The following is a 21974-nucleotide window of genomic DNA, read 5'->3' on the forward strand; positions in this document are numbered from 1 at the left end:
GCCCCAGGGCCAGGTGAGACCCCGGAATCGCCGCCCTGTCCGCACCCTGAGCTACAGCTGCTGAGCAATCTGCTCCACCCTCCGCAGGGTCTCCTCAGATTCCAGCTGCTCCCGGCTGAGCAGGGACAGGCCCAGCTGGTCCTCCTGGAGGGGGGAGAGGAGGCAGCTCCAGGGTGGGCCAGACGGCTGTAGCGCCCTCCCCCAGGCCCCCCTGGGACACCAGGGGCCAAGGGGCAGGATGTTTGAAACACCCCTCTAATGGGGAACAGCCCCTGGAAGCAGAAGCCAGGCCTGAGGGAGGGAGAGGGAAGCCAGCTGGTTTTCCAGATGGAGAAGGACGGGCTCTGGCCACACCCCCAGCCCTGGCCTGTGGGCACACACACGGGCACGCGCACACACACACACACCTCTTTGTTGAGGGCAGGCCAGGCCCCCTCCAGCTCACCCGGTGGAATGGCTGAGCCATCTGCCTCAGGAAGTACTTGGCAACCTGGACCCCCTCATCCACGGTCAGGTTGAGGTTGGCGTCAGTGAGGTGCTCCTGGATCCAGCGAGGCAATTTCCCACGCTTGTCTGCCCGGGCAAACCGCTTTCAGCAGGAGGGTGAGGGAGGGAAGACATCAGGACCCCAGTGCGGGGGAGCCCGGGCCTCCTTCCCCATCTGCAAAAGGGGGACAGCCTGGTAGGCAGAGGCCCCTGCACCCGCACCTTATCGGCAAAGACCATGAGGCCGTAGTCCGTCTTGCCCCGGATGGCCCGGCCCACGCACTGGGCCGCGTGGCGCATGGCATCAAAGGTGAGAAAGTCATTCTCTCGGATCTGGAACTGGTCCCGCAGGTACTCCAGCCGTGCCTGCCCGAGAGAAGAGAGCAGAGCAGTCCCTCCTGCCCCTCCCACACGCCACCCCAGGCCCAGTCCCTGTCCCTCCGAGTGGCCCCCGGGGCTGCTCACCTTGAGGATGCGGCTCTGCGTGTAGACGTAAGGGACGCCGAACATGATGACTGCGCGCCCGTAATGGTGCACTGGGGGAGCAAGCACAGGAGGGGGGCCGGAGGAAGGGAGAGGTCCCTGTGTGAGCCCAGGCTGTGGGGGGGGGGGGACCCCTGGGGGAAACAGCCAGAGCCCCATGCAGGCACCTGGGGACAGGGAGAGCCTGGCCCACTCACCAAAGTCGATTCCCTCGGACACTTTTCCCCGGGCCACGGACAGCAGGATGGCTCCACGGCCATTCTCACAGGCCTGGGGAGGGGAGGCCAAGACAGGAGCTAGGTCCCCCAGAGCTGCCTCCTCTGGGCCCCCCGTGTGCAGTCTACTGGCCCTCCCCCAACCCCCCCCCCTCGCCCCCATGCCCACCTCCTGGTACTTCTCCAGGGCGACGCTGGTCTCGGCCCCATCTTGCGTCTCAATGAAGAGCAGCTTATTCCTCTGGATGTTTTCAAGAATGCCCTAGGGAAGGACAGCAGGCAGGTCAGGCTGTGGGTTGGCAGAAAGCGGCATAAGGGCACAGGCATCCTGGCTCCAGTCAACTCTGCCCCGATTCCTGTGCAGCCACCCCCTTCTGTCCCAGGGTCCCAGCAGCCAGCAGAGACTCGGTGGGGGGTGGGGGGTGCGGGCTGGTCTCATTCATGGAGGAAAGCTCTGTGATTCCAGGCATGGAACCCATCCCCGCACCCCATCTTTCAGGCAAGTGGGGCAGGCATATGGCCCAAGATGGCCCATGAGGACACTCCGCCCCCCCAGCTGGTGCTTAGTGGAGGGGCTGATGTAGGCCAGGCTGAGGCTGCCCAGAGATTTCCGTGACACTGCACTAGCTTTGTGATAGGGACCAAGGACAGACGCAGGGACAGACCAGTGTGACAGAATGGAGGGTCCAGAAACACACCCTCACACCGGTGGTTCACCCATACCATTCAGGGGGGACAGTGCTTTCCAGTGAATGGGGCTGCAGCAACTGGAGTTCCACAGGGGGAGACAAAGAACCTCGACCCTGACCTTACACCACACACAAAGATGTGAGGTACCTCACAGACCAGATGTGAAAGCTAACACGAGGCTTCTAGAAGAAACACAGGAGATGATCTTCAGGACCTTGGGGCAGGCAAAGCTTCCTTAAATAGGACATACAAGACTCAGGATGTGGACTTGGTGGCCAGCAGCCACCTTTCCCACGGTGTGGAAAGCGCCCAACTGAGGACAAGACCAAGGTCTTGACCAAGTGGACAAGGCTCCCCCATCCCGCTCCCCGGAGTGTGGATCAGACAAGTTCTCTCATCTCACCCTAAAGAAGCACCTGCTTTCATTACCCAAGAGCTGGGCCATGATGCACGAGAAGCGGAGAGGTCACAGTGGCCCCCTCCCACCCCCATCCTGCCGGCCCCGCAGGGCCTGGCTGCGGTGAGCCCCATTTCCAGAACACTCTGTGACCTCACCCCTGCACTGTCCTGCAGGGGCTCTTGAGTTTTTAATCTGGATGGGGGAGGAAGGCAGGGGGGGACTAAGGTATACACCGTTTGTTCCGTGAACTGTTTGTGTTTTATACACTGTCCTGTCACCTATGATACACGTCACCGCTTAAAACACGAGACGAACGAAGCCAACACACAAAGGAAGAGCCAGGGGCTGAAAAGAGCGGAGCCTCCCCAGGGAGCGGGCGACTGGGCATACCTGCTCGTACCAGGAGGCCACAGTGCTCTCCATGTACTGGTAGCTAGTGAAGAAAGCCACGATGCCATCAGGGACCACGGCGGACATCTCCAGCAGGAGGTTCCCATAGTTCCGGATCACCGCTGGCGGGGGGGGGTGGGGGGGAACGGTCAGAGGTTGTGCGCAGGTCCTGCTCCCCACTCCATCGGGACTTTCCTATCTAATGCCCCGTCTTGAACTCGGGGTTCCTAGAAATCCCCGAGGCCACCTGGAGGGCTGTTCACACACATTCCACTTGTCTTTCCAGGCCCCTGGGAGAACGGCACCCCCACCCCCGGCCCGGGGAGTTAGGTGTGACCATGTGACTTGCCCTGGCCAATGAGTGCAGAAGTGGCCACGGGTCACACACCTTTATGAGGCACAGCACCATTACCAGGATCCTTCCTGCCACCCCTTACCCCCATAGTGACGCATCCAGTGGGGAAGGTCCCCAGGGGGAGGAGACACGGGGCAAGCCCCCACCAACCCACAGTGGCACATACTGTGAGCAAGAAGTAACCTCTGTGTAACCCCACTTTGACTTGGGGCTCTGTGTCAGCTTGCTGCAGCCTGACCTAGCCCACTGATCCACCTGCCCTCTCAGAACCCATGCAAGCCACCCCCACGTGCAGCCTACCAATATCTTCCCGGGTCTCAAACTTGGAGCTGATGGCCACCTGGTCGTTGCCACGACCAATGATCTGCAGAGGGCAAGAGACGTCACGCTAAGCAAACAGCAGCACTCACTGCTGGTGCCGGGCTCAGCTTTTTACAGACACGATGTCATGGAGTGAACCCTCGGCTCCCGTTACCTGCACCGCATGGATGAACCACCTCCGGCCCAGAGAAGGTGAGCTGCCTGCCCCAGGGCATGTGGCAAATCCACAGCGGCGGCAGGACTGAACCCGAGTCTGTCCACACTGCTGACCAGCAAGTACGTGCTACTGGCCCCAGCCTCCGGGCCAGGCAGTTCCCAGAGAAAGTGTCTCACCACAACCTCGGCAGCCACCAGCTACGGGTGCACCCCGCTCCCCCACCAGCAACTCCACAAACCACGATGCAGGACGTGGCCGTCACCAGTCCACAACCCATGAAGGGCAATTCCAAAAGCCAAGAAACTCCAGATATTTAACTTTGGCGCCAACTCCTGTAGTAGCAAAACCTGCCCTCACCTGAGTCTATCCGGAGTCCTGACTTACCCGCCTTAGTCTGAAGTCTCAAAACATGTTCCTGCTGAACTAGGACTTTCACTGGCAGGAGCTGCCCCAACCCCGCTGGGAATGTCACGTACCACACAGCATGTGCTTTGTTTTTTAAAGTCTGGAAAATTCTCAATTCTAAAATACACCTGGCCCAAGGGATTCAGATAAGGGACGGAGGGCCCACGTTATGATGCCTGTTTTACAAAGGAGACTGAGGCAGAGCAAAAGGGTCATCATCAAGGTCATGGCCAGAGGACAAACTAGGCAGAGCCCACGTTAACAAAGATGTTGACTGAGTGCTGACCGGCACCAGGCCCTGGGCCACACAAGCGTTTTATACCCGCTATCTCACTAACCCCTCAACCAACCTGGGAGGTCAGGGAAGATGCATTCCCATTCTAATTCCCCAGATTAGAAACTGAGGCCTGGGGAGTCACACCCACAGGGAGAAGTAGCATCAAACCCAGATCTGCCTGAATCCAGAGTCTGTGTCCTCAGCTGTAAAACTCTCCTGCCTCAATAGCAGGGTGGGGGGACAGAGGGAGGAAAGGCGGCCCACCTCCCCTGGCCCAGCACCCACCCTCTCCCACGCACCATGGGGCAGAGGCAGACCCGGGCCAGCGTCATGGTGAAGGTTGCCATGGTGACAGGGTGGAAGTCCAGAATCTTGGGGTAGATGTCCAGTGGTGACAGCGTCTGTAGCAGGGACAGCAGGAGGGATCTTAGCAGAACTGGGCAGAAACCAGGAGCCCCACAGTGGAGGGCTGGGCACTGGAGGTGGAGAAGGGTCCTCACCCCGGATGTGATGATGACAGACTGGAAGCGCTCGAACACAGGTTTGATGGCCAGTGAGGCGTCCATGCAGCTGTAGGAAGCAGACAAGGGTGGTGAGGACCACGCCGGGGCCCGCGTGGTCCGTTCACACCCCCAACACTGGGGTCAGGTCTCACCTGAAGTGCAGGATGGGGTTGGCAATGGTGGGGGTCCTGTCATCAAAGGGCTCGATGATGATGGTGAAACCTACAAGCGGGTGAGATTCCTGGTCACCAGATGTTGCCACGCCCACCCGGCCACTCTCTCCTGCCCCATTAGTGACTGGTGGACCACAGTTCTCAAGCTTTAAATCCAGGCATCGGGAGTTCAAAGTACACCCCAACTGCCCGCTTCTCCCAGAGCTGACACCCACTCAGGGAGCATCATGAGCAGAGAGCACCAAAGGGTCACTCCTTAGACTCTCCCACACCGCGACTCAAGCCCAAGCCTGGAGCCTTCCCCCATGATCCTTGTATCTAAACCATCAGGCGGGTCAGCTCTGCTTCCAAAGCTATCTGCAATCTGACCACTCTCCCCACCCCCTCCCCCACTATCAACTCTAGCCTGGACTATTGCAGTCACCTCCCTGGGCTTCCAGCTCCCACCCCTGCTCCCTTCCCAGCAGCCAGAGAAACCCTGTGAAATCCTGAGTCAGGTCACATCCCTGCCCCGCTCAGAAGCCCTGCACAGCTCCCCAGGCCCCTTCCAGAGTCCAAAATTATCTGTGAGACCCTGCCACACTGACCCCATTTCCTCCTGGCTCACAGGCCACCTACTGCCTAACTTTCAAAAACCACCAGGCTCACTCCACCCCAGGGCCTTTGCACTTGCTGGCCCCACAGCCTGAAAAGTTTTCCCAGACAGCTGAAAAGTTTTCCCAGGTCATTTGGAACTCAGCTCAAATGTCAGCGCCTCAGGCCTTCCTGGGCCACTGCAGGCATGTTCCAACATGGCAACATTTTTGTTTCTTGTGAAAACTATCCCTTTCTGGAATTATTTTATTTGAGTCTTTGCTACCTGTCTTCCTCTCTGCAATATAAGTTCCAGGAGATCAGAAATAAGGTCCCTCTGTGTTCCTGTCACTTCCTCAGTGTTAGGCCTGGCCCATTTTTTGAAAAAACAGGTGAATGAATGAATTCACATATTCAGTTTCACTTAGTTAAAAAAAAAGAAGAAGAAAAAAAAAAAAAGTCCTCTGTGCCCAACCCTGTACTGGGGAAACAGCGGGAACCAAGACAGTTCCGGCCCTCCCCTCTCAGGGCTCACAGTCTGATGATGGGGACACAGTCCTGTCCCCAGAGAGTGACCACTCCAAGTAGACAGGGCTGGGACAGGGGAGCCAAGAGGAGGGGAGCTTGACCCAGCCTAGGGGTCAGGGAGGGCTTCCTGGAAGAGCGGACATCTCTAACGAGGCGAGAACTGAAAAAGAGTAGGAGGTAAGTAGTTGGGGCCTGAGGAATATTGGGACAGATGTTCCAGGTAAAAGAATGTGAAGTGTTAGTGGATAGGGAAGTGGGGAGGAGAAGAGAAAGCCAGTCCCAGAAGGAAGACGGGGTGGGACAGGGGGATGGACACAGAAGGAAGCTTCTCGTGGGACTTGCTGCTAACAGGTGCTGGGGTTGGGGGACAGCCTCTCCACCCTCCGGGCTGGTGCAGGGTGTCAGGAGGCCTGACCTGCTTTCCGGGATAGAGCAGTAATCGCCAGGGATCAGACTGAGCCCTTGGCCAGCTTAACGCTGAGGAAGGGGAGGGAGTGCTGACCAGTGAAACCTCAGGACCACTTCCCCTCTTCCTGGCACGCTGGATACCTGCACACTGCACTCAGCTCCCTGCCCCCGACCCCGGGCACCGGGTCCCACCTCTCTCTCCAGCCCCTCTCCTTCTCCCATCCTGCCCCAGATCCCGGCCCCTCCCTTGCTCAGAACCTCCCATGGCTCCCCCCTTCCCGGGAGTAAAAGGGCCAACTCCTTACCACACCCTACAGGGTGAGTGCCCCCCCAGAGCTTCTCTGGCCTCACCCCCATCCTAACTCCACTCCACGGCCAGCAGGGGCTCCGAAAATACTAATCTGAGCACGAGGCCTGGCTAACTCAAGACCTATCTGCGGAACCTCCCTGCCCTCGAAACAAAGCCCAAACTCCTGAGCCCAGCCCTACAAGGTCCTGAATGTCCCAGTACCACAGACAAGCCTCTGGACTCTGCTAGGATCCTGATTCTGGCTGCCGGGGCGGGGGGGGGGGTGGGGTGCTTGCCGAGGCAGGAGATGAGCTTACCCTTGGCGTAGGTGCTGACAAGGGTGGCGAAGTTAGCCAGGAGGGTGAGGGGAGAGAAGTCGGCAAGGTCAGCGATCTCCAGGGTGTGCAGCAGGGAGCGGAGACGCTCGGCACAGAATCTGGTGCAGAGGCCAGGTGGGGTCAGGGGGGCGGCAGAGCGCCAATGGGACAGTGACCCCCCTCCGCCACCGTCAGCATGCACACATGCTCTCCGAAGTGACTGGGTGCTAGGTGGGGACAGACTGGGGCTGTTTCAGTCACCCGTGACTCCACACTCTACAACTGCACACACCGACCAGCGATCAGACGCTCTAGTCACATGGTCACACAATCTCATGCAGGTCCTTGATCAAAGAGCACAGAGCAGGCGCTCAGGGAACATGACTGGCTAGGATGCCATCTTTGCCCTCACGAGTCCCTCACAAAGAAGGACAAACGACGCCATCCCGAGGGCCACCCCACCCCGAGAGGCAAGGCAGCCAGGGCCTTTGGAGCCCTACAGGCCTGGCTTCACACGACTCCCTCCATGAGGTGCTGTGTGACCCTGGGCGATGGCTTGCCATCTCTAGGCCACACTGTCCTCATCTGTGGCCAGGGACGCCGTACTGAGACTCCAGAAGATGCAGAAAGTCAAGTGCTTAGCTCATCGTTGGTGCTCAAGACAGGGTGAGTTACTTCTACCACTACTTTCTCATTTAACCACCACAGAAACCGGAGTAAAGGTGATGACCCCCGACCCATTCAACAGACGAGGAAACGGAGATTCAGAGAAGACCGTGACTTATCCAAAACACCACAGAAGCAGTACAGAAGGCCCCACCCCACTCCCAGGTCCACGCTCTGCTTGTCCTGTGCTGGGGAGACTGACCCACCCCACAGTCTGCCTGGTGGGGGCGTTCCTGCCCTCAGACTTCCGGGGGACAAAGAGAAGCACCAGCAGGAGGAGACAGGGGTCCAGGGGATCCACAGCATTTCTACCCCCTCCCCAGCTACCCCCCTGATGGGTCTTGTCAGGAGCCCCGCTCCAGGACCACTCCCTCCCATGCCACCGTGGCTTGAGGTGGAAATTCCTGAGCTCTTACAAGTGCCCAGGCCCCCTGTGAGACCCTCTGCCCCGCCCACCCGTGTCAGCAGTCCCTCCATCAAGTGCTCTTCAGGTAAGCCCTCTGAGGAAGCCATGTGTCGTCTGCCAGTTTTCTGCCCAGCACAGGGACCCAGGAACAGCTCGGAGCTCGCCCGCGGGTCGGCCTGGTCTGACGGCGCGCCATCACACACGATCCTACCTGGATCACTGACTCCCGACACTGGCAACGTGGTGGCCCCAGCCAGAGGCCGAGGTTCAGGGAGGGCCCAGGGTCTGCCCCACGCCCCCGTGGGGACCCGACACCACCCCCCAGCTGTGTGGGGCCTCACCTGAGGGGCTTGCGCTGGATGCACACGCGCTGGGCCAGGCCACTGAGGAAGGCAGGGGGGCTCTCCTGCACCACGTGCTGGACCCGCAGCCGCCACTTGACGTACTCCAGCAGCCGCCGCAGGAAGCCCAGGAAGTGCTCGGCCGTGCGGATGGAACCGGGTACAGCCTCTGCGGGAGGAAGGCGTCAGCCACCACGGTAGCGCAGGGAGCGGGACAGGGAGCGGGTGGCGGGGGGACGCGCAGCTCACCCTGTAGCACCTCGTCAGGAAGCACGGGGTTGGCCAGGTGGGCGTCCGTCTCCCGGGCAGCACTGGCCTCCCGCAGCCCCTCCACCAGGCGTCGGTACTCTTCCCGCAGACGCTGCTCATCTGTCTCCTTGATCCTGCGGGGGAGGGGGGGACATGTGGGGGCGTGGGAACGGGGCTGGTGGCCCTGGGGGCAAGCTGGGCAGAAGAGGCGGGGGCCAGACGGCAGGGGCAGGGTGGGCACCAGGTGGCGCAGGACAGAGCCCCCACCTGAGCACTGTCTTCTGTAAGGTCTCCAGGTTGCCCTGGCAGCGGTCGAGGGTCCGGCGGGTGATGTTGACACTCATGGAGTCGATGCAGACGTTGTCTAGAGAAAACAGGGGAGGAGGCTGGGCTCAGTGGGGCCGCAGGCGCTGCTGGAGCGGTGGCGGAGGGCCCGGATTCCCCGTCCACCTGGGCTCCTGCCTCACCGATGTTATGGGCCTCGTCGAAGACCACGACAGCTTTGCGGGCCAGCTCCTTAGACACCAGCTCTGCAATCTTGGGGTCCAAGAGGTAGTGGTAGCTGTAAACCACCACGTTGGCGTGCAGGATCTAGGGACCGAGGTGGGCAGAGTCAGCCCAGCCTACCCGAGTGCGCCCTGCCCCGCCACCCCCCACGCCACACCCCACCGCGTCCACCCTCCCAGACCCAGAGAGGGGAGGCAAGGCGAGACAGACACGGGCACGGGACAGACAGAAGCTAACGGACAGAAACAGACAGACGCACAGGCAGGCGGGCTGTAGGCCGGCCCCCGGCAGCCTCCTCACCGAATAGCGGGCGAGGAAGTAGGGGCACCAGCCCTGGCGCCGTCCCAGGGCCTTGAGGTCATCCAGGTTGTAGATGCCAGCAGGGAGGGGCACCTGGCGCCCATGGACATCAAACTCCTGGGGTGAGAGGGTACCTGCGGGTCAGGGAGGCTGGCTGCTGCAGCCGTCTTGCCCTCCCTCCCTCAGCCCAGTCGGCAGGTACCTCGTAGAAGCGGCAGTGGGGCAGGCTGGGGTCCTGCTGGTACTGCGCCCGCACGTATGAGGCTGTGAGGCTGTGGCATCTCCCGTCGACGTCTTTCCCAAAGCGCAGGGGCATCACCTGGGGGTGGGGGGCAGCTTAGTGCCAAGAAGCTCAACCATTCCTCAAACGCGGGGCTCTACACCTGCCAGCTAGGTGGGAGAGGGGGCTGTTCTGTTCCGTCTGGGGTGAGAATAAGGAATTCTGGGGGAAACTTAAACCTCAACTGTTTCATTATTAAACAGTTAAGACATCTGAGAACTTAACCATGGTGCGGGGGGGGGGGGCGGTGTAAGAGCAGTGCAACTGTTAGGCTCTTACAGTGATCTTGGGGTTATGAGTTCGAGCCCCATGTCAGGTACAGAAATTAAGAAATAAAATCTTGGGGCGCCTGGGTGGCTCAGTCGTTAAGCATCTGCCTTCCGCTCAGGTCATGATCCCAGGGTCCTGGGATTGAGCCCCGCATCGGGCTCCCTGCTCTGCGGGAAGCCTGCTTCTCCCTCTCCCACTCCCCCTGCTTGTGCTCCCTCTCTTGCTGTGTCTCTCTCTGTCCAATAAATAAAATCTTTAAAAATAAATAAAAATAAAAAAATCTTAAAGAAAAAAAAAAGGGGGATGCCTGAGTGGCTCAGTCATTAAGTGTCTGCCTTTGGCTCAGGTCATAATCCCAGAGTGCTGGGATCAAGTCCCGCGTCCGGCTCCCTGCTCAGCGGGGAGCCTGCTTCTCCCTCTACCTGCTTCTCCCCCTGCTTGTGCTCTCCCTGACAAATAAATAAAATCTAAAAAAAAAAAAAAAAAAAAAAAAATATAAAAATAAAAAATTCATGGTTGCCAGAGGTGAGCGGGTAGGAGTGAAGGTATTCAAAAGGTGCAAACTTCCAGTTATAAAATAAGTCCTAGGAATGTAACGTATAGCATGGAAACTCTAGTTCAAAATACCATATTGCATATTTGCAAGCTCCTAACAGAGATCTTAAAAGTTCTCATTACAAGAAAAAAATCGTAACTACGTAAAGTGACCGATATTAACTAGACTTACCGTGGTGATCATTTTGCAATATATACAAATACCAAATCATTACACTGTACATCTGAAACTAACGTTATATGTCAATTTTACCTCGATTTAAAAAAAAAAAAACAAAACCAAGTCTTGAACAATCTTTAGCATGTAGATTAAGAATAACTGCTTTATCTTTGCAAACACTAAAACACCCTGAATCTAGGCCAGTCTAAGAATCAGGGGAGGTTCTTTTTTTTTTTTTAATAAATCTATTTTTTATTTATGAAAGGGAGAGAGAAAGTGCACACAAGCAGGGGGAGGGGCAGAGGGAGAGGGAGAAGTAGACTCCCCGCTGAGCAGGGAGCCTGAGGTGGGGCTCGATCCCAGGACCCCGTGATCATGACCTGAGCAGAAGGCAGACACTTAACGGACTAAGCCCCCCAGGCGTCCCCAGGAGGTTCTGATGGTACAGTTTGAGACGCTGCCTTGCCCTGCACCTTCTGTAGGTGGCACCATCGCACCCCAGGGCTGCCCTTTTCCAAAACAAAAAATTTTTTTTAAGTTTTTTTTTTTTTTTTTGAGAGAGAGCACGCGCATGAGAGAGGGGAGGGTCAGAGGGAGAAGCAGACTCCCTGCTGAGCAGGGAGCCCGATGCGGGACTGACTCGATCCCGGGACTCCAGGATCATGACCTGAGCCGAAGGCAGTTGCTTAACCAACTGAGCCACCCAGGCGCCCCACAACAAAACCTTTGCCTTCACCAAGGGGCAGGCTCGGAGGCTGCTGACCTTTCCCTCTCTCTTCCTGTTTCATCAGTTGCCAAGGCCCATGCTACTTCTAATTATCACCAGTCACATCCATAGTTTTTCATATTCTTACAATTAACATTATATTAGATTCCATGACTTACCACATGTAAAGTGCTTAGAACACTGTTTAGGAGTGAGTCCAACAGTTTTTTTTTTTTTTTTTTTAAGATTTTATTTGAGAGAGCGAGAGAGAGAGACAGTGAGAGAGGGAACACAAGCAGGGGGAGTGGGAGAGGGAGAAGCAGGCTCTCCGCCGAGCAGGGAGCCCAATGCGGGGCCCGATCCCAGGACCCTGGGATCATGACCTGAGTAGAAGGCAGACGCTTAACAACTGAGCCACCCAGGCGCCCCAAGTCCAACAGTTTTGTAACATAATTTAATAATAACTAATATTCTACATGTCATATGTTATTATATGTATTAATACCATGATGATTTCTAACGTTTTAGTATTTTGTACATGCTAAGGGCTGTACATTATCTCGCCTAATCTTTTTTTAATGATTGAGATACAATGGACTTAGAATACTCTATTAGTTTCAGGGGTACAACATAGTAATTTGATACTTGTAAATACTGCAAAAAGACCAGCACAGTAAGTCTAATTAATATCCATCACCACACAGTTACAATTTTTCTTTTCTATTTCCTTTAAGTAAGCTCTATACCCAACGTGGGGCTTGAACTCATGACCGGGAGATGAAGCATCACACGCTCTACAGACTGAGCCAGCCAGGCGCCCCTCTTAGTGACTTTCAAATAGACAATACGGTATTATTAATTATAGTCACCACGCTGTACATTACATCTCCGTGACCTATTTGTTTTAACTGAAGTCTGCACATTTTGACCCCCCCCCCGCCCCAATCTGATCAACTGTATGAAGCCAGTAATTAATTACCCTCATTTTACAGAAAGGAAGACTGAAGCCCCACTGTAAAAATCACCTATCCAAGAACACATGACTATTAAGTTTCAAAGCCAGGAAACCTGACCTGCCAGACTCCAGGAACTGCCTTTTAACCTCTCAGGCTGGGGAGAAGGTGTGTTTGGACCGCCTCATCAGAAGTCAGAATTTGATGTGTGAGAAGTCTGCGAGTGGTCCCTGCCTGTCTCCCTGAGAGATCTGGTTTGGGGATCTAGGACTGGTTGGATGAAAGTTTCCCCAACCCTGAAGCTTGGGGCAAGGGGAGAAATGGGCACGCACCTCAGGATGAATACACAGGTTCTTCCGGGAGCTCAGAGCCAGCCCCAAAAACGGTAGCTTCTCACCCTCCTGCTTCTCATAGAAGTTGAGCAACTTCCGCAGCTCTTCGATCACCTGTTCTCGTCGAGGACGGAGGGGACTCCAGCATGAGACCCTGCCCAGCCTGGCCCAGCCTCTTCTCCAGCTTCCCCAACACCCCCCAAAGCTATGAGGGCAACCACCAGGGGAACCAACAAGTCCTGCGGGACTGGGGAAGCCCCAGGATTGGCCCTGGCTCACCTTCTCAATCTCAGGCACAGTCCTGGAGCAGTAGATGAGTTTAGTCACTTCCAGTGGATACGCCTGCCGGGGATAATGGGCTCAGCCCCCATTGGACCCCTTCCCTCTATCCACCTCCCCGGGCCCAGGGGTCACTTACCCTCTGGTACGCCATGATCAGGGCCAACAGGGACACTGTCTTCCCAGTGCCTGAGGGCATCTCTAGGACTCCATGACCCTGCATGTTGAGATGAGAGAGACAGAACTTCAGGGACACAAACTCTGGGGACCACTCCCAGAATGCCACCATCTTGAAAATACCAGCACAACAGCAGTTAAAAGCCTAGGCTCCAAGGGCAGTGGGTTTGAACCCCACTTTTGCCACCTCTTTGTTGAGTGGTCTTAAGCAAGAGCCTTCACCCATCCAGCCTCAGTATCCTCATCTCTAAAATGGGCCTAGAGGGTGCCTGGCTGGCTCAGTCGGAAGAGCATGTGACTCTTGATCTCAGGATTGTGAGTTCGACCCCCACGTTGGGTGTAAAGATTACGTGTAAAAACAAACAAAAAAACCCACAAACTTTAAAAATAAATAAAATGGGCCTAATAAACACTTCTTCAGATCATGACTGTGAGGACTGAGACAATGGGGGTTAAACATTTAGCATAGTAACTGATGGGTAGTGACCTGTTTTTTAATTTAGCAAACACTTCCACAGCACTTACTCTGTGCCTAGCACCCCTTCTAAGTGTCTTACTTACATCGGGGTTTCTCAACCTGGGCTCCCCTGACATTTGGGGGGTCTATCCTGTGCACTGCAGGATGTTTAGCAGTGCCCATGGCCTCTACCTACCACTAGCACCCCCACTCCGCTAGTATGACAACCAGGAATGTCTCTGGACACTGCCTCTGGGGGGGGTCAAAAGCATCCCCACTTAAGAACTGCTGCCCTGGGGCGCCTGCGTGGCTCAGTCGTTAAGCGTCTGCCCTCGGCTCAGGTCATGATCTCAGGGTCCTGGGATTGAGCCCCACATGGGGCTCCCTGCTCCGCAGGAAGCCCGCTTCTCCCTCTCCCACTCCCCCTGCTTTGTTCCCTCTCTCGCTATGTCTGTCAAATAAATAAAATCTTAAAAAAAAAAAAAAAAAACCTGCTGCCTTACTTACCGAATTAACTCCCATAACCTTCACGTGAACCTCTGAGAGTAGGCAATCGTACTGAGCCCATTTTACAGAGGTGAAAACTGTGAAACAGGGAGATTAAGGGATTCGCCCAAGGGCACACAGCTGTGGGTCTAGGATTCCAACCCAGAGCGCCGGCTCCAAAGCCGCGCAGCCTCTGATAAACGTTAGGTGCTGCTGTTATGAACTATTCTTCCAGGTAACAGGTTTGGGAGCGCCGGCTTCCCCAAGGACCTCACATGCCTAACACCTCGCGGTCCAGCAATCTCCGTTCTTAGACGCGCGGGCCGCTGTGCACCTGTCAGGTGGGAAGCGGCGGGCCGGGCCCACCCACCTTGGCGTCCAGCGTGCGCTTGAGCTCCAGCATGTACGAGAACTGCTCGGGGTAGATGTAGTCGTAAGGGAAGTAGACCAGCAGCCCGTCCACGTTCAGCCTGGCGGCAGGGGGCGGCCGGGTCAGTCCCCCGCCCCCGCAGCCCCTCTCCAAACTCCCCACACTCTCCTGCCGTCCGGCCGAGAGGGGTTACCTGCCGGCGCCGACCCCACCGCCCCCGGGCGTCCCCCAGTTCCCTGGGAGCCTCGGCTCCCTTCGGCATCTCTTCGCTGACCATTCCCGTTACCGCCCCGCGGGTCCCCGCGGCTCTCCTCACCCGACTCCTACAGCACCCCCTAGCCCCGCCGGGGCCCCGGGCGCGCCCACTTGGCCCCCCATATTTCAGACCCCACCCCCACCCCCAAGCCGCCTCGCGAACTGCGAACTCCGAACCCCTCCTCACTTCATGGCGCCGGCCGCGGCGAGAAACGGCGTCGGCCCGCCTCCCTCATAAATATTCAGAGCGCAGGATTCGTGAGGAGTCCTCGTGGCGCCGCTCCACCTTTCTCACGACTCCATTGGCTGATCCCACCCGTCACTCTACTGGGGCGGGGGATAATGCGCGTGCGCACGGCAATGCGGGGGCGGGCTCCCGGGAAAGCAGGCGTAGCTGAGGATCACAGAGTACCGAGAACAGCATTTGAAGGAAGAGTACCGAGATAATCGATCCCATTCATTAGGATTTGGTCTTCCTGCATCTGCCCAAGATCATCTAGCAGCGAATAGAGTCTAAAGGAACTGACAAGGAAATTGAGGACCCTTAGGAGCCCACGAGTCAGGAATGGCTTCGTCGCACTAGACTAACGTGCACCTCTAAAATGCCCGCTGTGTCCTAGACTTCTCTGGGATAAATAACTCCTCCCATTTAGAGAACCCCTACCGTTCGCCAGATACTGTCCTCATCAGGCAGTAATGCAAAGGCATTGTGGCTTGGCGGCTAAGGTGTGGACTCTGGAACCGGAATGCCTGGGTCCAAATCCTGGCTCCACTGTCTACCAGCTCTGTGACCTCGGTTAAATTAACTTGTCATCTGCAAAGCAGGCACAATTAGATTATCCATAATGTAGGGGCACCTGGCCACTCAGACGGTACAGCACCGGACTCTTGATCTCAGAGTCATGAGTTCAAGCCCCACATTAGGCGTAGAGCGTACCTTAAAAAAAAAAAAAAAAAGTAACAACAAATATTTAAAAAAAAGATTACGATGTAGATGATGCTTAAGTTAACCCACATAAAGCATTTAAAACTGGGTTTAGCACATACTCAGCATTCAGTAGCTAGAGCTTTTATGCAATTGTTCAACAAATAGATTCCTAGGCCCTGGGAACACAAAGGTGACCAAGACAGCCCTTGTTCGTGTCCTCAAAGAACAGATTTTAAACATATATGTAAATATATGGTTACAAGTATGACAAGTGCTGTGATGGGAAAATTCTGAAAACCATAAGGGCTACATACAGGAAACATGCTGTCAACTATGGGGGTGTGGAGTGGTCAGAAAAGCCTTCTTTGAGGAAATGAGGTTTGAATAGACACAGGAAGTATGAGAAGGAACTAACCAGCCAAAGGGGATAGATGAGAGAAGGGGAAAGGGTGTTGGTGTCCCAGCCAGAGGGAAGATGGTGTACAAAAGTCCTGCCACCACAAGAAAGCTAATGCCTCAAAGGGCTAAAGGGAAGCCTGCGTGGTGGAAGAACAGAGGCAAGGACAGAGTAGAGAGAATGCAGCTGCAGGGAGAGGCAGGGCCAGGCCAAAAATCCTTAGAGTGGCCTGCGGAACCCTGTCTAACCAGCGTACCCCCTCATCACCCCCACACCGACTCACCTTATCTCTCTGATCCCCTCCTCTGTTGCTTAACTCATTCTATTTCAGCCACATTATCCTCCATGCTGTTTCCAGAACACTCCAGGCACATCCTACCTTAGGGCCTTTGCACCTGCTATGTCCTCTGCCTGGAATGCTCTTTCCCCTGACGTCCTCAGGGCTGGACTGCATCACATCCTTCGGGTCCTTGCTCCGGTGTCACCTTCTCAGTGGCACCAAATTAAATTCAAGCCCGCCCCCCACACACACACACACAAACTCATATGCTACCCACTGTAGCTCCCTCCCCTGCTTTGTTCTTCTTCAGAATCCATCTAACCATCTGACATATTAAATATTCGACTTATTTAGTTTAGAAGGTCAGCTCCATAAGGGCAGGGATTTTGTCCATTTTACTCACTCCTACATCTGTGGTCCTTGCCATTGTGCTTGGCACACAGTGGGGAATCAATAAATATTTGTTGAAGAGGTGAATGAGCGGGGGCAGGGGGATGGTCAAATTTGCATTCTGAACCCCTAAGTCACTTGGAGTGCCTTGTGACACATGAACCGGAAGGACTAAGACTGGCAAGCAGAGCCAGTCTGTGGCTAAGGCCAGGGTAGCGGAGAGAATGATGTCATTGAATCCTCATGACGGTCCTATAAATCACATGCTTTGATTATCCCCATTTTACAGATGAAAGAGCAGGCTCAGACAGGTGAGGTGAGTTGCCCAAAGCCCATTTTATTCCAGTGTCTGTGTGTCTATGTCTGTGTGCATGATAGTTTCTGGAGCTGATCTAGGCAGAGAAGGAGAGTGAGGCTCGAATTCTCTGTTTAGCCAGGATTAGAGAAGGAGCTTCGTTGATACAACCATCGTGCTCAGCGAGAGAGCCAGAAAGCGGGAGGCAGTGGGCCACCTAAGGTTGTGACTTCCTTCATAATTCCCTCTCTTTCTCTCATTTGTTAATTCATTCACTCATCCTGTATTACCTGAGCCCTGTACACATCCTGAGCTGGGGAGCCAAAGGCACCCAGTGGTCACCGAGACAGCCTCAGCCCTGTCCTCCTGGGGTGCATAGTCCAGTGGAGGAGACAGAACCATCCCGACGGTGATGACCCAAAGTAAGCAGGGCTGGGACAGGTGTGGGATGAGGATGATTGGTGCTTATCTCAACAAATGACATTTATTACACAGTCATACAAATGAGGACATATTTCCAAAGTTAGACAAAGTCTCTAAAAATAGGTCCTAGGGAGCTAGTAAGGATTCATAGTGGTGTGGATGGTGGAGACAGGTGTTGAGCATTAGTGAGGCTGCTGACATGACCCTGAGCCTTAACCAAAGCTACACACACACACACAGATACTCCTTGCAGTATGACGTCCAAGGAGGATAAAATGGGGAAAACCTGCACAACGTGATCTCGGACAGGAGTAAATCAGGGTGATGCCTTCCCACTGTTTGCACTCACCATGCAGCAGCTAGCCCCATCTTGCTGCTCACTCCTCTGCTTTTTACTTGTCTCCAGTGGTGTCCTGTCTCTGCAGCGCCATCACCCCCACCTTACCCTGCCTCGCCATTCCTCTCTCCTCCAGGTCTCAGAGACATCCCCTCCTCCAGGAAGCCCTCCCTAACCCCCCCCAGGCTGGGTCAGGCACCTTCTCTGGGCTCCCCCATCCTGTCCATGGTTACTTTGTTCAAGCAGGGGGAAGAGAGGAAGAACATCTTAAAACCAAGAATATAAGAAAATGAAATTGGGTATTGGACTGACGTGAGCCAGTCGCATCGTAGTAAGCGTCCTGCCACCTGCCTGACGTACTTTCTCACTGTTCCCCCTGCCCCCAAGCCACTCCTCCCAGCCAGACTGGCTTCCTGGCTCTTCCACGCAGGCACCAGACCTGCAGGAGCCGGCTCATCTGTACAACAAATTACCCCCAAGTGTAATGGTGGAGAACAACAGCATTTATTATCTCACGGTTTCTGTAGATCGGCCGCTAAGCTCACCAGGTGGTTGCTGGCAAGATTCTTTTCCTTGCTGGCTGTTGGCCAGGATCACCTGCAGGTCCCTGCCACACAGGCACCTCTGAAGGCAGCCCACTTCATCCAATGGAGAAGCAAGAGGAGCCCAAGAGAGAGGCGAGGAAGATGGAAGTCACTTTCTTTTTTAATCTGATGTCAGAAGTGAGAGCCCGTCACTTTTTGCTGTATTCCGTTTCTTAGAAAGCATCCTTGGGGCACTTGGGTGGCTTAGTCGGTTGAGTGTCTGACCCTTGGTTTCAGCTTGGGTCCTGATCTCAGGGTCTCGGGGTCATGGGATGGAGCTTGGCATGGAGTCTGCTTGAGATTCTCTCTCTGCCTCTCTCCCCATTTGTGCTCTCTCTCTCAAAATACATTTTAAAAATCTTAAAACAAAAAGAATACATCCCTACATCCAGCCCGTGGGCAAGGGGAGGGGTTACTCAAGGGCATAAACACCAGGAGGGAGGGATGATTCAGACCCTTCTCCAGGCCCCTGTGGTCACTGGTCCCTCTGTCTGGAAGGCTTTTTCCCCAGATCTCTGCATGCCTTCCTCCCTCACCTCTCTCAAGCCTTCCATAAAGGTCCTTTCCTCAGCAAGACCTTCCTGACTACTCATTTAAATTGCATTACTCCCTGGGTAGGCTGAGTAGTGGTCCCCAAAGATCTCCAGGCCCTGATCTCTGGAACCTGTGGACATTCCTTTATGTGTCAAAAGAGACTTTGCAGGTGTGATGAAGTCAAGGCGCTTGAGATATCCAGGTGTGCCCTAAGTGTAATCACAGATGTCTTTATAAGGGGGGAGATCCAACGGCCGGACAGAGACAGAGGCAACATAACAGCATCAAGATGCTACATTGCAGGCTCCGAGGATGGAGGAAGGGGGCAGAGCCAAAGAATACAAGGAATACAGCTCTGGACGCTGAAAAAGGCGAGGAAATGGATTTTCCCGCAGAGCCTCTGGGAGCGCAGCCCTGCCAACACCTGGATTTCAGCTGGTGAAACTGATTTTGGACTTCTGACCTTCAGAACTGTACGAAAATAAATGTGTGTTGTTTTAAGCCACTGAGTTGGGGGTCATTTGTTACAGGAGCCACAGGAAATGACTATACCTCCCAATCAGGTGCAAAAATATATCTGCCTCACCTGATTTGTTTTTTTTTTCCATAACAATGATCAGCACCTGAGATATTATTTTTGTGCTTATTATTCTATTTATCGTCTGACTCTTCCACTAGAGTATCAGCTAATATCTAGTATCACGGTCATTTTATAACTGTTTATTAGGGACAATTTCAAATGGACACAAAAGTTGAGAGAACCGTAGGAAGACCCACATCCACCAAGCTTCATTAATTGTCAAATGAGGACTGATCCTGCTTCATCTACACCCACATCACTCCCCCAGTCAACATTTTGAGGCAAATCCCAGACACCGTATCATTTTACGATAGGTATTTCATAATAAATCTCTAAAAGTAAAGACTCTGTAAAAACATAACCACTCTATCATTAGCACACCTCCAACAAAAGTAGTAATCACTGATTAATTTCATTCAAAGGTCCAGACAGTGTTTGAATTCGAGGGCAGGGACTCCTGTCTCCTCGTTTACTTCTTCTCCTTTGCTGTCTTATGTGGGCAGAAAGGACTTTGCGAACATGATTTAGATTAAGGATCCTGAGATGGGGAGATCATCCTGGATTATCTGGGTGGGACCCGTGTAGGCACAAGAGTCCTTATAAGTGAAAGAGGGAGTTAGGAGCCACGAGCCAAGGAATGTAGGCAACTTCTAGTAGCTGGAGAAGGCAAGGAGAGAGCTTCTTCCTTAGAGTCTCTAGAAGGGAGCTCAGCCCTGCCACCGCCTTGATGTTAGTTCCACGAGACCCATGTCAGATGCCTGACCTCCAGACTGTAAGATGATACATTTGTACTGTTGAAGCCTGCGAGCTTGTGATACTTTGTTACAGCAGTAATGGGAAACTAACACAGACTTTGCTCCTGGAAGTGGCGTGTCAATGCAACAAATACCTAAACATGTGGATTTGGAATGTGGAACTGGGCAATGGGCAGAGGCTGGAAGAATGTTGAGAAGATAATAGGAAAAGCCTCGATTGCCTTGAACAGACTGTTAGTAGAAGTATCGATGTTAACAATTCTGCTGGTGGGGACTCGGCAGGAAGTGAGGAGCAAGGTAGAGAAAACCTGTATCATCTCAGAGAATACCTAACTCATCATAAACAGATCGTTGGTAGAAATGCAGGCAGCCTCTAGAAACTGGAAAAGGAGGGCGCCTGGGTGGCTCAGTGGGTTAAGTGTCTGCCTTCAGCTCAGGTCATGATCTCAGGGTCATGGGATCGAGCCCTGCATCGGGCTTCCCGCTCAGTGCACAGTCTGCTTGTCCCTCTCCCTCTGCTCCTTCCCAGGCTCACACTCTCCCCGCCCCTAAAATAAATAAATAAAACCTTAAAAAATAAATAAAATGCCAAGCCACGTGCAGAGCTGCTCCTTCCTTCCCTTTCTATTTATGCAATAGTTTTCGTGGATTTCTGGCCGGATGTCACAGATGAAGGCCAAGAAGTTATCCAGGATTTCATCCCTGTTCTGCCGGAGGATGGTCATCTTCTCCTGCGTCTCCTTCTCCACTCCAGAGCACAGCTTCCTTGGCCTTGAACTCCTTCTCTCTTTGCAGGCAGTACTGTTCAGTTTCAGTCTGAGCTTCTTTGGTCTGCTTCGGCCTCCAGTTCTTTTGCTTGTAGGCCTCCGACACCTTCTCAGCCTCCCACTTCTCAGCCCACAGCAGTTGCTAGATGCCCTGCCACTGGCTGGTCATGCTGGCAGCCACTCAGAGGCCAAGGTGAGTGGCCTAAATTGGCTCAATCATCCCCTCAGGTCCCCATTTCTGATTTCTGAACCCAAGAATTACAAGATAATAAATCTGTGTTATTTAAGCTACCATGTTCCTGGTAATTTGTTACGGCAATAATAGGAAACTAACATACCTCTGCTGTGAAAAAGAGAGATCAGACTGAATAAAGAAGCCCAGAAGAAACAAACATTATACAGAAAAAAACAAGAAAGCTTACAAAAGAATCACAAAACACCTGTAACTAAATACTTTGTGAAATACTTTGCGAGATAACAGTAAATATCTGCATTTATAAAGTAAGGGCTGGAGGGTATGCCAAGAATGAATAATTAAGTAACAAGAAAGGTTCTTGGGAATTCAAAATTACAGATGACACTGGGCGCCTGGGTGGCTCAGTTGGTTAAGCGACTGCCTTCGGCTCAGGTCATGATCCTGGAGTTCCGGGATCGAATCCCACATCGGGCTCCCTGCTCAGTGGGGAGTCTGCTTCTCCCTCTGACCCTCTTCCCTCTAGTGCTCTCTGTCTTTCATTCTCTCTCTCTCAAATAAATAAATAAGAAATCTTTAAAAAAAAAAACAAAATTACAGATGACACTTAAATTTTAAGAGAAGGATTAAAGTCAAGGGAATCTAGAAAGTAAGGGGACATTGACAAAGGACTGGAAAATAGTAGTGAAAACATAAGAAAATTGAAGGCTGAACTCAGAAGGTCCAACATCCAAATAATGAAGATTCCAGAAAAAAGGCAAGAAAATGAAGGGGAAGAAATCAGCACAGAAA

The 21974-nt window shown here is 53.9% G+C and overlaps 1 protein-coding gene and 1 pseudogene across 3 annotated transcripts; both read right to left on the reverse strand.

Moving 5' to 3' along the window:
• Positions 1-2: 2 nt before the first annotated feature.
• On the reverse strand, positions 3-14936 carry ERCC2 (ERCC excision repair 2, TFIIH core complex helicase subunit). 3 transcript variants are annotated; one of them, XM_027619892.2, is made up of 23 exons: positions 14781-14892; positions 14465-14564; positions 13114-13191; positions 12975-13037; positions 12696-12809; positions 9642-9758; positions 9440-9556; positions 9100-9223; positions 8900-8996; positions 8633-8766; positions 8384-8552; positions 6971-7089; positions 4835-4904; positions 4680-4749; positions 4479-4580; positions 3320-3383; positions 2665-2786; positions 1354-1446; positions 1167-1239; positions 952-1022; positions 709-852; positions 446-589; positions 3-144 (listed from the first exon to the last, which is right to left on the reverse strand). In XM_027619892.2, exons 1-23 carry the CDS (start codon positions 14840-14842, stop codon positions 52-54), a joined length of 2340 nt encoding a protein of 779 aa, XP_027475693.1. In that variant the 5' UTR covers positions 14843-14892; the 3' UTR covers positions 3-51. The 3 variants fall into 3 exon arrangements, with proteins under 3 accessions (XP_027475693.1, XP_027475694.1, XP_027475695.1); XM_027619893.1 differs by lacking the exon at positions 14781-14892 and adding an exon at positions 14907-14936 and having other exon boundaries at positions 52-144; XM_027619894.1 differs by lacking the exon at positions 14781-14892 and adding an exon at positions 14658-14732 and having other exon boundaries at positions 52-144.
• Positions 14937-20791: 5855 nt separating this feature from the next.
• On the reverse strand, positions 20792-21158 carry LOC113936346 (annotated as a pseudogene).
• Positions 21159-21974: the final 816 nt, after the last annotated feature.

The sequence above is a fragment of the Zalophus californianus genome, chromosome 17, assembly GCF_009762305.2.
Source record: "Zalophus californianus isolate mZalCal1 chromosome 17, mZalCal1.pri.v2, whole genome shotgun sequence".
Taxonomy (NCBI): domain Eukaryota; kingdom Metazoa; phylum Chordata; class Mammalia; order Carnivora; family Otariidae; genus Zalophus; species Zalophus californianus.